Raw genomic sequence first — 14,764 nt, 5'->3', positions numbered from 1 at the left:
AGGTTTAAATGTTGATGTTTTGTTTATTTAAAGTCACCATTATGGTGATCAGTGTTTGTTTTAGTTGGACTCTTGATCCTTTGTTGCATTAACTGTGTGTATAAAACACATTTTTTTGTGTTCATGTAAAGTTAATAGTGCAATTCTGTGGTGGCTGGTACATAATAGTAAAGATCATCATCTAGTTCATTGATTTAGTCACTCATCAAAACTTTCTTATCAGTCAATAATGAGATCCAGCACTCTCACAGCAGGTTGTCATTAAGGATTTTTCGAAACGTTGGACAAAATTAACCGCTGTTTATTTGGGATGCACAAATATCAAGAATGTAGGAATCACCATAATTGTGACTTTAAAGTCGCAATGAAACGGAAGTAGCGATTGACTTATTTTCCCCGTGGTGACGTATATCCGAATGAAACGGCTTCTGAAATGAAATAAGGCAGGGCTGGATTTAAATTTGTCCATCGAGATCTGATTGGATCGTTTGAAGTTGGGTCGTGTTGCTAATTGCTAATCGCTGTGATCTTCTCCCGGACCCCGCCCACCTGCGATACCATATGACCGGAAGTGAAGAGAGATCGTTTTGAGGAGGGGAAGAGATTTGCATTTTTGATTAAAGATTATGAGCACACACAATTTTTTTTTAAATAATGAAGCTCACAGATAAGTCATTTGTTAATAATACCACAATATTAATATATATATATATATAAAACTATATATATAGTTTTTCATTTCAATTTCATTGCGACTTTAAATGAAACAAAACATCAACATTTAAACCTAATAAGTGAATTGTGTTTTCTACAGCAATATTATTTACTGAACATTCAGAGATTATAATTTATAACAGTTGCAAAATGACATGTGAGTGACACGACTAATTCATAGTTCACATTGCGATGGCTTTTCCCTGATTCTGATAAATTTATGTGCAAACCCTCAGAAACATGAACCATGGTTTTTATAGTAAAAGTAAGACTCAAATTATCAGATTTATTGAAACAACTAAGACAAATGAAAACGATATTCTTCAGAATGTAACTTTATTTCATGTTTTAACCAGAGGTGATGATAGACATCCTAAAGGTCACATGATGCATCTTTAAACTTTACAGTGATGATTGTTCATCAGTTACAGAAGCTTATTCATAACTTTTCTCTCTTTTCAGATGTGTTCCAGTCTCTGTTGTCCTTTTCTCAGGAACACCTGATCTTTTTGTTTGAGAGAGTTTACACATCGCTCCTGCCCTCCATATCCCCACACATTATGTGCCTCTTCACTGACCTTTCCCAATACCTCCAGGGCACCGGGAACGTTTCAGTGGAAACCGCCGTCCAGTGTTTCTTTGACAGTCTTTTCCCATTGGTCCACACCCGTATTATCAATCCCGACATGGCGGAGAGCGTCAGCACGGGCGCTTCCGGTGACAGTCAGCTCGGCGACTGTCTTCGCATGACAAGGCCGGACATTAACCCCTTTGGCCCCCACCCCAGGACAATGGCGGCCGAGTTGGTGAGCGCATTGCAAGCGGGTCGGGCGCTCAGCATAGCTCTCGCCGTGGGGTCAGAGGTAATGAACGTTACGGAGACGATGGAGTTGTCCAAAGAATGCGTGCGTGCGCTGTTGCGCATGAATTATTGCTCTCATTGCCAGGGACTCACCCTGATTCGGGCGTGCAGTGGCTACTGCCTCAACGTCATGCGCGGTTGCCTGGCCAGCCTCTCTGAGATCCACATGCCTTGGAGACAGTACATAACCGTGCTGCAGGATCTCGCGCATATGGTCGCCGGAGAGCACAGCTTGGAGCTCGCTTTGCTGAGGATCAAAGATCACGTTGAAGAAGCCATAATCCACGCTCAGCTAAACGGGCCCAGGTTAACTGCTACGGTGGGTATCCATGGTAAAATATCATGCTGTGTTTTAATTACTTAGCTTAATGATATGCAATTCTGCAATTAAAACTATAACTTACTATTAGTTTGATAAGAAATTAATCTGATGAATATTTTGTTGATTAGTTGGATAAAAACTACTTTTTTCTTGTTATAACCAATTAAAACCCTAAATCTGGGTATTTACAGTAAATGTAAAAGTGTCCTTTGAAGTGCAAAATCCACAAATTGAGTTTTAGTAATATAATATCGACATTTTATTACATTTAGACATTTTACACAAACCTTAAATAAAAGTTTGTCCTGTTTTAAATAAAGCATCTCAATATCCAAAATGTAAATAAACAAAAAAACTATTAAGCTGCAATCATTATGTATGTGCCGGTGAGGAAAAAACATGAGACGACCCCGGTGTTACGATTACATCACACATTTTACAAGAAAATATATTTGTTAATAACGTTCAGCATCTGTAGTGTCAATATTCGTTGTCAACAAAAATATTATTATAATCAATTATTATTGTTTGTTTTTATTGATTTATTGATTGTTGCAGCTGGTAAAGAAAAATACTGTTTAATAAACATGGCACAAACCCGGTGTTACCGATTACATTACACATTTTACAAGAATATTTGTCAATATTTGTCAAGATATTTGTCAATAACGCTCAGCATCTTTAGCGCCAATATTCGTTGACATTGAACTACTTTTTAATTACAATTATTATCGTTTTCAATTGGCACAGCCCTAATCTAATTTTCTGAAAATAAACAATTTAATTTTGTTTAGTTATGTAGTTTTAATAGTTTTTTTAGACTGTATTATGGAGAACTTGTGGAAATCATCAATGTCATTCCTCTGGTTCCACATTTCCAAACAAAGCATTGCTGTTATCTTTAGTCGTTCAGCGTGTAAATGAATGTTCGCAATCGACTCATTTTTCCAGATTTTATTATGTATATCAGTCACTGACGCACATACGTTGCTCATAGCATTGAACTCTGTAGACCATTCATCACACCCATTCATTCACACTTCAAAAGCCTTTATGGGTTTTAAAAATCCCCAGCAAATGAATCCCAGGTCACTTTATTTTAAAACTCTTAAATATGACACTCCATTAAACTGTGTGAATTAAAACATCTGCCAGTGTTTTATAAAAAATATTTTTTAGCTTAAATGATTGGTTCTTTTTTCATCTTTAATTGATCTGATTGGTTAACCAGGTATGTAATGTCATGGTTAGAGACTGATATACAGTAAATAGTTTAGCATCTGCACTGCTCGTGCTACAATGTATCTTACCTGTCAACCTTCCCGTTTTTCTCTGGATTCTTCCGTATTTTACCATTCTGTCCCGCCATCATCCCGTTTAAATAATTTCCCATATTTCTCACGTATTTTTAGTCTTTCTATTAAAAATCCCACTGGCCATATTTAATGTTTGCTACATCCACCTCAGGTAAAGCAGACAGCAGTATACCTGTAGGCAGTGTTGGTCAAGTTACTTGGAAATAGTAATTAGTTACTGATTACTTCCCTAAGAAAGTAATCCCGTTACTTTACTGATTACTTATTTTCAAAAGTAATTAGTTACTAGTTACTTTACTAATTACTTTTCAAAAACATGATGCACGACCTGAATGCTACAGTATGAAGCAACAGAGCCCGATTGCATAAAGCACCTTAAGTGTAATTTTCCCTCAAGTTCACCCTTATGTTTCCCTTAAACTTAAGGGTGTTGCAAAAAAAACTTACGTTTTTTTTCTGTTGCATCTCCATGGCAACAATAGTATTTTATAACAACAAACCTGGGTCGCTGTCGTGAAACATTTAACGATTACCCTTACCTAAGAGAACCATTTAAGGGATTATACTGTATGCAACACCCTTAAATTATTCTCTTACTGTAGGTTAGGGGAATTTTTCCCTTAAGTGTCATCCTTAAGGAAAAAACTTAAGGAGCTTTATGCAACCGGGCCAAGACCTTTCAGACTAATTCTATTCTTTTTGCATATTCCATCGTCTAAAATTGAATCAAATGAAACATTCTCTGTTTTAACATTTCAACGCGCACTTATTCGTGGGCGTGATGGCGTCGTTTTTTTTTAAAGCTGCTAACAATATCTATATAGCCTACTGTCTACAAACATTAATTTAATATTAAATTAACATTACTATACATCGTTTAAAAGGTCTACGGGTTTAGCATCAGTGTATGGTCTCTGTTTTGAGATACAGATGCTCTAGCAACATAAATGTAGTATTTTGTTACAGAAGTCCAGATGACAACATGCTGAATATAAACGGGACTTCTTACCTTGGTGTATAACGATCGCGAGTCGAATCCAGTCTGTTTCAGATGTGTGAATAACCCATAAAAACCTTCTAAAAGAGTTCATCAAATGACCATTTTTGTCCACAAATGCATATAATCCATGAAATATAGATATATAGTCTGTTTACATCAGATTTCACGTGAACGTGTATGAGATCATGTCAGCTGGGGGTTCAGGGATTTTTTCAGTAAGTTTCACATTCCTGTGCCGGCTTGCTTGGTGTTTGCTCAGATTTGAGGTGGAATTTTTCGCTGTGTATAAAAGTTTTATTCCCACGCAGAGTGTACAGCGGACGCTGATGTTTTTGTCACCTTTAACTGGGTTAAACTCAAAGTAATGTCGGTACTTTCAAGCATTAAACGCTGCATAGTCTTGCTCTCTTCCGCGCTCCATGTTGTCTTTTCACGTTCAACACTACACTGACTGACGGCGCGGCGCTCATACGTCATTGTCACTCGATTCGCGTCACGACACGAGAGAGTCTCACGAAACAAAATCAAGATTAAAAAATAACGCAGTAACGCAGCCTGCTTACAGGGAAGTAACAGTAATCTAATTACTGTTTTTGTAATTGTAATCCCTTACTTTACTCGTTACTTGAAAAAAGTAATCGGATTACAGTAGCGCGTTACTTCTAACGCGTTACTGCCCATCACTGCCTGTAACATATCACTCAAACGACACCCGCCAATAAAACAAGAAGAAGAAAAGCTTTGCGAGAAAGGGTGGAGGAAGACGAGCCGCGTTCAAAACTACTACAGCCGCCACATGCTTTAACGCACACGTCGGCCCATGTACACATTTGGATGTGCGGGTTGATGCATTTGTTATAACTTTGCGTGTATTGTGCTTACTGATCAAGGTTAGGGTTCGGGAAATTTCCATTATTTTCAAATCCTAATGTTGACAGATATGCAGTGTATATACAGTAGTATGTGTATTGTTTAGCATGAAGGAATATGAATGACCTATACTACATTCAGTGTATTTATGTACAGTAAATATATAAACATGAACACATATATCTACCTGAATATGACAGATTAGTTTGTAATAACGCTTGCCATAATATTACTAATTTAGAAAGCATGTTAAACTCCAGACTGGGAATTCACTGTACAGTATTTGATTTACATTTATAAGAGGAAGAGAGGTGTTTAAATGCATTCTGGATGGGCCGAGGTGAGAAATGGCTGGAAATAATTTTTGGCAGACCACCTCTGCTCTCGCTCTTTTACTGCTGTGTGTAAATCTCCAGTGTTTTCTTAACACTGGAAAAAAGTGAGTCTGAAACCACCATCATCCTCAATACAAACTCCATTACCCATAATGCCCTGCTCATACTCCTACTAGTGATTTTGCTTCTGATAAGCTGAATATTTTTTCGGTCTCTTCGTTTTTGTCTCCCCTTCCAAACATCATAAAGAGTAGCCTCTGTAAGTATGTGCATGTGTTATTAAAGGAATTACCCCAGTGGTTTGGTTTTCACTGGGATCTTTTCCCGAACCGACTGCGGTTGGCATGCGCTCCCGTCATGTGCTGCCGAAGGGGGCATGCTGTGTGTATGTGTGTAGGGGATCAGGTTTTAGGGGTCTGTCGAGACTCTGTAGGTGCTGACAACGCTGGCTGCCCTCATGCATGTCTGAAAGGCTTCTGTTGACCAGTACAGTGTGACTGTAAGGAGGAGGCGAGTCGTTTTACATCTGTCTGTGTGTGCGCACTTTAAATCCATGAAGATCGGGTGTCGTGCACATGTACTATTGGGTTTAGTTGATCATCATCATTATTGATGCTGGGCTGTGATACCAGCTGAACTTGGATAATGATGTCTGTGTGTCTGTCTTGCGTGCAACCTGCATTCTTTTCATTGTTACAAATTCTGTCCTGTCACTGCTGGTTATACAATTAGACAGCAATACCATCCTCCATTGTTTTCCTATTCGGTTATAAAGATAAAGTCTTATATGGCTTTTTCATCAGAATAAAGTCTGCAGTGTGGATCAACTTAGGTCAAAAACTATCAACATACAAAAGAAGAGGCCATTTGAATGAAGTTTTCTTTGCATGTGATGTTTCACTATGAACTGGCTTCAGTACAATAGTTTGTTTTGTAAAACTTGTAAACTAAAAATTCAGTTTGTGAACATTAGTTAAATATATTACTGCCGTTAAGATGAACAATGGACAGTACTTCTACATAGAATCACTTTTTACCCAAACCCCACCAGCATAAATCATTATTTTTTAAAGAAAGAGCCAACCCGAGACAAACTCGAAAAAATTAGACCTGAGTCCAACCCGAACTAGTGGCAATTAAAAAAAAGACCCAATTTGCCTCCAATTTGGCCCGCTGCTCTATTTATTTAAATTTATTATCTGACGACGACACAATGGTAACTGCTAAAATGTGCATTCAAAATTGATTGACAGGTCTGTCTCAACAAAAACCGCTAGTAACACAATGTCGTGAATGCTTTTGGCAAACATGCACACACGGTTAGGTTGTGGTCGCCACAATTATTTTAAATTACCCAAGACCCGATGGTGCTATTATTATACCCTACCCGTGTCCTGTGAAACCCTTACACCCGAACCTGCTCGGGTCAGACCTCTGACCTTCAGATAAACAACTGTCATTGTATCATTCCTAGTTAGCCTGGGTGCCAGCACCACCCACAACATTTCAGGTCAGGAAGTTCAGTCTGGTGTCGCTCCATTGTGGCGCAACTATGCTCGAACCAAAGCTGGTCGAACCAATCATATTGTTAGGGAGGGATTTATATGATGATGGACAGACGATCAACAGTAACGTAATCAACCACGTCACCAAAGAGCGCTTGCGTTGAATCTGTTTACAACAAAGATGGCTGCCGCTGGAGAATTTTTATGTGAATATTCTGTCATTGAGTCTGTTCTAGAAGATATCGACAGCGCATTGATGTTAAAAGAGGAACAGAGAAACGCGATCAAGGTATTTGTTGATTGAAAAGATGTTTTTGCCGTCCCTCCGTTGGGATTCAGCAAAAGTTTAATTTATCAGCTGGCTTCAATGGTCGCTAAGAAGAAGATGGAACACAATGAAAATGGGCAATTTGGCGTGCACGACAATGTGGATATAACTAGCAGTCATTGCCAGCTCCTTTTCGGAAGCCCGTGGATGAAGTTAAACTAACTTACAAATGGTGTAAGATAGTCTGACTGTATGACTTACACTCTAAAAAATGCTGGGTTGTTTCAACATGGTTGATTAACAATAACCCAGCAGTTGGGTTAAACCAACCCATTATTTGGGTCATTTTAACCCATCAATGTGTTCTGTCCAATAAGGACCCAGACCTGGGTTAAAAACAACCCAACCTTTTTTAGAGGGTAGTGAATAACTCACAATGTCGTGATATGAATAAAATCTTGTAAACATAATAGGTGTTGATGTACGTTCGCTATCTCAGACTTAGTACAATCATAATGTTAGTCAGGCTGCAAAAGGAAAGACGCCATTTAAACATACGTCACACACTTGGTTGCTCTGATTGGTTGTAGGTCTATCTAATTGAGTGCAGAGGCATTTTTTGTCCTGGTTCGGTTAATAAACGTCCCATAATCACAGTCCAATGGAGCGGTATCAGACTCAAATTCTGACTAGAATTGAATGACGACGTCAGGCTAATACCTAGTTGCTTTTTGCCAAAATTGGCCATTTAAATTCATATAGATCCAACAAGATTTTTTTTGTGTGTGTTGGGGGGGTTTCTCTAGTACAGTGGTGCGCATGCCCCCACAGAGAAATTGCAAAGAGGGGCACAGAACATCAATAAGAAGTTTATGGATAAGGTCATCGATGTGCCAAACCCTAAAACATGTGGCGACTGAATATCCTCAGCTGTCTAATGCGCTGTAAAATTACTTATTCCATTCTATTTGTGTGAGGCCATGTTTTTAAAACTGACAGAATTAATTAATTAGTTATAAAAAGTAATTTAAAAAGTACAAAACACCAAAAAGGAAAAAAATCTATTAAAAATCTATTAAAAATCTGATGATAGACAGACAGCCCAAGACAGATCGATAGATGGTTTCGAAAAAGGAGAAGTGAGCTGTGGACTGAGCCGTTGGTTGCAATTCACAATCTCAACTAGGGCTGTGTAAAAATATTGATTCATCAATGCATTGCAATTATTTGTTTCTCAATTCAATATCGATTCATCAAATCCTATGAATCGATTCAGCCCCCCGGCAAGTGGCGCCGCTGTGTGCAACACTCTAGTGAGAGCGTTCAGCGTTGTACAAGACGCGCTTTATCAAAACAGAAAGATCAAAGATGGCAAATAGCAGCACTTCTTTCAAGCCTTCACCATCAACGTGATCAAACATTAGTAAAGGGCGATTTATAGTCGTGCGTAGGTTCTACGCCGTAGCTACGGCGTAGGCTATCCGTAGCCTGTGCGTAGCTCTGCGTAGCCTGACGCGCACCTCACAAAAAATTTAACAGCGTGTCAGATCTACGCGGACCGCAAGCGCTGTGATTGGTCCACCAGAACCCCTCCCGTCAGGCTGGTCTTCTCAAATTATACACAACAAGTTGCTGTTTCTTCTTCGTTTGTGGGTTAACTTGCTAAGCTTCTTCTTCTTTCACGTTTGTGCTGCTACTGTGGTTACACGCGTGGATACTGCCTACCAGCGGTCGCGCGCGTGTTTGCACGTCGACGCTAACGACGACGCAAAAGTATAAATGAAAACCGACGCGGAACCTACGCCGTCGCTGCTACGCCGTAGGACCTACGCACGACTATAACGAGCCCTTAATACTACACACATTATTTAAAAATATACTCAGGTACTTAATTGCTTGTGTATTTACTTATTATTGGATCGATATCGAAGCAAGTAAATTAATATTGAATTGAATCGAATCGAATTGAATCGAAGCCTCAAGAATCGAAATTGAATCGAATTGTGAAATTCCTAACAATACCCAGCCCTAATCTCAACCCTACATGCCGCTAAAATGTACACCTTTAAGTCATTTTCGATAAAATTGTCTGCCAAATGCTTAAATGTAAAATGACTTTGTGTGCTCTTTGCATTTGTTTTCATGTTTTTTACTGACAGAAAAATCACATAAAACTTGAGAGTAAAGAGAAAATACAGCTGTGCTTGAGCATATTTTATTTACTTGTCAGTAAGGTTAACACAAACTAGCAACCCAAAGCTCTTTCTTGGAATTGACTATCAGTATGTTTATGTAGAAAGTTTCCTCTAGGGTAAATTTTTCTGGCCAGCTAAATATCAGTGGACATTGAATAACTTTTCTTAAGATTAATGTAACGTGAGATGACAAGTTGGCCAACAAAACATCTGAGTGTGTCAGAAACTATAATAAATTCGTCCCTTAGTGTGCATCCCTCTGCATCTTTTCTCTGAAATATCGTCTTATTTCCGGCCGTCTTGTGTAAACTTTGCTCTCTGTCTCATCAGATCTACATTTCACTCATTCCTTAGTGTTTTTTGCTCTCTCTTTAAAATCCCTTTCTGTCCCATCTTTCATTGCTTTTCGTCAAATTTGGGGCGCTTTCTCTGAGTGTTGTATATTTCATCAGGGTTAAGGTCCATTAAAGCTGCTGTTGCTGGATGTGACACCACAATGTTATTTCTTAGCTGGAGATGAAAGGAGACTGTAGACATGGAGCACTGAGGTCAAAGTTTACTGTGAACGTCTCACTCCCAGTGTGCTTACTGGAAGTCTTTTACCCGAGACGTCATGACAAAAACTGGAAAATTTACTATAATAACTTATTATTTGTCATTCAACTTTAGCAGTTAATGTGCCACAATTTCCTCAAGGGTTTAACCAAGGACACTAATTGCAGTCTTACACAGGAATTTTAATAGTGTGTTGTCCTTTCAGATTTTCAAAAGCCAGCAAGGTCATTTAACTGATTCATTCATTATATAAATATTTAAAGGTCGGCCTGAAACAAAAGTTGATACAGTGTTTCTTCCCTATTGTGACGTATATTCAAATTAATCGACTTCGTAGGGCGGGACTTGATTTTATCCTTTGGGAATTCATTGGATCGTTGGAAGTTGAAAGCCTGACCATTAGACAATGAATTTTGCCTCACCTTCACTCCAAGATGGATGTTGTGCAAAGAAAAGATAATTTTGAAAGGGAGTGGAGGTTAATGTTTGAAGATTATAAGAGCATCTGTTTTTACAGAAATAATGATGTGACTAAATGTATTTATTATTTATTTTAAATACCTCAACTTTTATAATGAAGAATGAAATCCAACCAGACAAATTAAATAGATGACTGATTAGTCGACTAGGCTGTTTTGTCTTTTTTTAAATATGTGTACCCTAAGTGGGTCTTTTTTCTGATCTCTGCACTAACAAATACTACAGTACTTGCTTTTTTGTCATTCCCTTTCTCTAAAGTGCTGAGTGTGCAGTCTTCACCCTTTGGTACCATATAATCATTCCTGTGAACAGATTTATGGATACAGGAAATCATTAAATGCATTCACTGAATAGACTCGGGGTCCATTTGATATAAGTAATTAGAAGGAAATGAGAATGTGTCCAGAAGTGTTTGAATTATAAACATGGAAGGCGATATTTTAAGAATCCATAGATTAAACAGTGTTTACATTTGGGGCAGAGAAGTTTGATCATGGAATAACAGTTCAAGGAAAGTGTTGGTTCTGGGATTCTAGAAAAACTAGAAATCGAATCAGATGAGATTTAGACTTTCACAGTTCTTCACTGACCCACTGCTCAAAAATCCCAAATGGCATTTATTAATGTAGGCTTTGTTAACATATGGCATAGGATCAGCACTGTGGCAAACTTAAATATCCAAGAGAGAAACTAAACACCGATTTCCATATTTAGCAGGAACCAAAACATTCAACATGCACGCACACACACACACGCGCGCGCACGCACGCACGCACGCACACACACAGTTTTATTATTACAATCTATTTATCATTTTATGTATTTCATAATTTTTCACTACACTTAAAGTTACTAACAAAAAGTTGAAAACTACTAACTCATTTTGCTGTTTGCACAGTCTAGCAATGACAGAGATAGTTGTGGTTTCTCATGACACTTATTTCAATTACTTATGTCATTAAGTAGCAACATTTTATGCTGGGTATTTCATCACTTACAGCAGTTTTGATCAATCGAAACAGGATTTTTGGCAACAGCTAATTAGTATGACAGCAAATGTAAACGCATTATTTTATTGAATACAAACTGAAAGCACATGAATGGAAAACCTGTGAAAAACTGTATTGGAACTAGCAGTGTTTGTTTCATTGATGCTTATTTTGTTTAGGAACGTTTGTTTGGTTTCGGCAATGTTTATTTTGTTTCAAGAGTGTTTACGTTTTTCAATGTTTATTTTGTTTCAGGAGTGTTTAGGTTTTTAATATTTATTTTGTTTCAGGAGTGTTTGTTTGACTTTATCTGTGTTTGTTTTGTTTCAGGAGTGTTTGCGCTTTTTCAGTGTTTAGCGTTTATTAGTGTTAATTTTTTCAGGAGTGTTTGTTTGGATTCCGAAGTTTTTATTTGTTTTAGAACTGTTTGTTTGCATTTTCTGGTGTTTAGGTTGTTTCAGGAGTGTTTGTTTGGTTTCAGAAGTGTTCATTTGTTTCAGGAGTGTTTGGTTGTTTTCGGAAGTGTTTATTTGTTTCAGAAGTGTTTGTTTGTATTTTGCAGTGTTTAGCTTGTTTCAGGAGTTTTTTTTTGTTTCAGAAGTGTTCATTTGTTTCAGGAGTGTTAGTTTGCATTTTGCGTTGTTTAGCTTGTTTCAGGAGTGCTTGTTTGGTTTCAGAAGTGTTTATTTGTTTCAGGAGTGTTTGTTTTCATTTTGCAGTGTTTAGCTTGTTTCAGGAGTTTTTTTGTTTCAGAAGTGTTCATTTGTTTCAGGAGTGTTAGTTTGCATTTTGCGTTGTTTAGCTTGTTTCAGGAGTGCTTGTTTGGTTTCAGAAGTGTTTATTTGTTTCAGGAGTGTTTGTTTGGTTTCGGAAGTGTTTATTTGTTTCAGGAGTGTTTGTTTGGATTCAGTAGTGTTTACTTTGTTTCAGGAGTGTTAGTTTGCATTTTGCATTGTTTAGCTTGTTTCAGGAGTGTTTGTTTGGTTTCAGCAGTGTTTATTTGTTTCAGGGGTGTTTGTTTGGATTCAGTAGTGTTTACTTTGTTTCAGGAGTGTTAGTTTTCATTTTGCAGTGTTTAGCTTGTTTCAGGAGTGCTTGTTTGGTTTCAGAAGTGTTTATTTGTTTCAGTAGTGTTTGTTTGGTTTCGGAAGTGTTTATTTGTTTCAGAAGTGTTTGTTTGCATTTTGTGGTGTTTTGCTTGTTTCAGGATTGTTTGTTTGGTTTCAGAAGTGTTTATTTGTTTCAGGAGTGTTTGTTTTGTTTCAGAAGTGTTTATTTGTTTCAGGGGTGTTTGTTTGGATTCAGTAGTGTTTACTTTGTTTCAGGAGTGTTAGTTTGCATTTTGCGTTGTTTAGCTTGTTTCAGGAGTGTTTGTTTGGTTTCAGCAGTGTTTATTTGTTTTCAGGAGTGTTTGTTTGGATTCAGTGGTGTTTACTTTGTTTCAGGAGTGTTAGTTTGCATTTTGCGTTGTTTAGCTTGTTTCAGGAGTGTTTGTTTGGTTTCGGCGGTGTTTATTTGTTTCAGGAGTGTTTGTTTGGATTCAGTAGTGTTTACTTTGTTTCAGGAGTGTTAGTTTGCATTTTGCGTTGTTTAGCTTGTTTCAGGAGTGTTTGTTTGGTTTCAGGAGTGTTTGTTTGGTTTCAGCAGTGTTTATTTGGTTTCAGCAGTGTTTATTTGTTTCAGGAGTGTTTGTTTTCATTTTGCAGTGTTTAGCTTGTTTCAGGAGTGTTTGTTTGGTTTCAGCAGTGTTTATTTGTTTCAGGAGTGTTTGTTTTCATTTTGCAGTGTTTAGCTTGTTTCAGGAGTGTTTGTTTGGTTTCAGCAGTGTTTATTTGTTTCAGGAGTGTTTGTTTGGATTCAGAAGTGTTTACTTTGTTTCAGGAGTGTTTGTTTGGTTTCAGCAGTGTTTATTTGGTTTCAGCAGTGTTTGTTTGGTTTCAGCAGTGTTTATTTGGTTTCAGCAGTGTTTATTTGTTTCAGGAGTGTTTGTTTTCATTTTGCAGTGTTTAGCTTGTTTCAGGAGTGTTTGTTTGGTTTCAGAAGTGTTTATTTGTTTCAGGAGTGTTTGTTTGGATTCAGAAGTGTTTACTTTGCTTCATAAGTATTTGTTTGCATTCTGCTTGTTTCAGGAGTGTTTGTTTGTTTTCTGAAGTGTTCATTTGTTTCAGGAGTGTTTGGTTGGTTTTTAGCAGTGTTTCTTTGTTTCAGGAGTGTTTGTTTTCATTTTGCAGTGTTTAGCTTGTTTCAGGAGTGCTTGTTTGGTTTCAGAAGTGTTTATTTGTTTCAGGAGTGTTTGTTTGGATTCAGAAGTGTTTATTTGTTTCAGAAGTGTTTGTTTTCATTTTGTGATGTTTAGCTTGTTTCAGGAGTGTTTGTTTGCATTCAGAAGTGTTTATTTATTTCAGGAGTGTTTGTTTGGTTTCTGACATTTATTTTGTTTTTTCTTTGTTTCAAGAGTGTTTTTCAGTGTTTAACTTGATTCTGGAGTGTTTGTTTTCAGAAATGTTTATTTTGTTGCAGACACCTCTGAAAACACTCTTTAGTGATGACTGGAAATATGAAAAAAATGACAAAATGAATAAAAAAAAAAATTAAACTAAAATAGTTTTGTTTGGGTCTGCCATGTTTTTTTCACGCTATGAAGAATGTACTGATTCAGTGTTTAGTCTAATAGTGTTTTATAACACGCTAAAGCCTCTTCAGGGCATCAGGGGCAGATGATGTCATGTAGTGACCCAGATTCTAATATAACTAACTGGATGGAAAATTTAAAACAGAAGAGTGACCTTTAAATGCCTTGTGAGGTTCCTTCAGTGTTTTTAATGCTTAAATGTTTATTTTTGGTCTTTTAAACAGAGTTCTGCGATTGATTTCTCAGTGCATCTTCAAAAAGTTGTTTACACATCGATGCTTTGGAAAGACAGTGACATTAGCAACTGGAGACATCCGTTTTGCTGGGAAACCAGATTGCAAATCATGTGTGAGTGATTGAATTATGGTAAACTACAGAGAGACTGCAAGTATGCTCGTAAACAGAATCGTTACACTCGTTTTTAGTGGAATATGGGCAAAGACAGAGCGATGACATGAGTTCCCATGCTGTTCAATGCCAGTTTGGTGCATTGCTATGCCTTTTACCAGAAGAAATGGGCGGTCAACCAGAATGTTCGGATAAAAGTTGACCACAGATGTTTTGCTGGATAAAGTAGTTAAGGAGCCTGATGGGCATCTAAAAGTTGATTATATGACTAGAAGACTAGATGAGAGAATGGGAAAAAAGAAAAGATATAAAGGGAGAGGAAAGGAGAAAGAGGACGTAGAGGGAGACAAAAAGAGATGAGAGTATATGGAGG

At 37.5% G+C, this 14,764-nt stretch overlaps 1 protein-coding gene across 3 annotated transcripts in view; it reads left to right on the top strand.

Moving 5' to 3' along the window:
* LOC129443188 (glypican-5) overlaps nucleotides 1-14,764 on the top strand; it is a 197,764-nt gene that overhangs the window by 37,658 nt on the left and 145,342 nt on the right. For all 3 annotated transcript variants that reach the window (XM_055203638.2, XM_055203636.2, XM_055203635.2), the window contains exon 3: nucleotides 1,177-1,895. In XM_055203638.2, coding sequence (XP_055059613.2) covers nucleotides 1,177-1,895 — 719 coding nt within the window. The remainder of the gene's footprint in view (nucleotides 1-1,176; nucleotides 1,896-14,764) is intronic.

The sequence above is a fragment of the Misgurnus anguillicaudatus genome, unplaced genomic scaffold (genome assembly GCF_027580225.2).
Source record: "Misgurnus anguillicaudatus unplaced genomic scaffold, ASM2758022v2 HiC_scaffold_26, whole genome shotgun sequence".
Lineage (NCBI taxonomy): Eukaryota > Metazoa > Chordata > Actinopteri > Cypriniformes > Cobitidae > Misgurnus > Misgurnus anguillicaudatus.
This window is presented reverse-complemented; position numbering and strand designations above follow the sequence as displayed.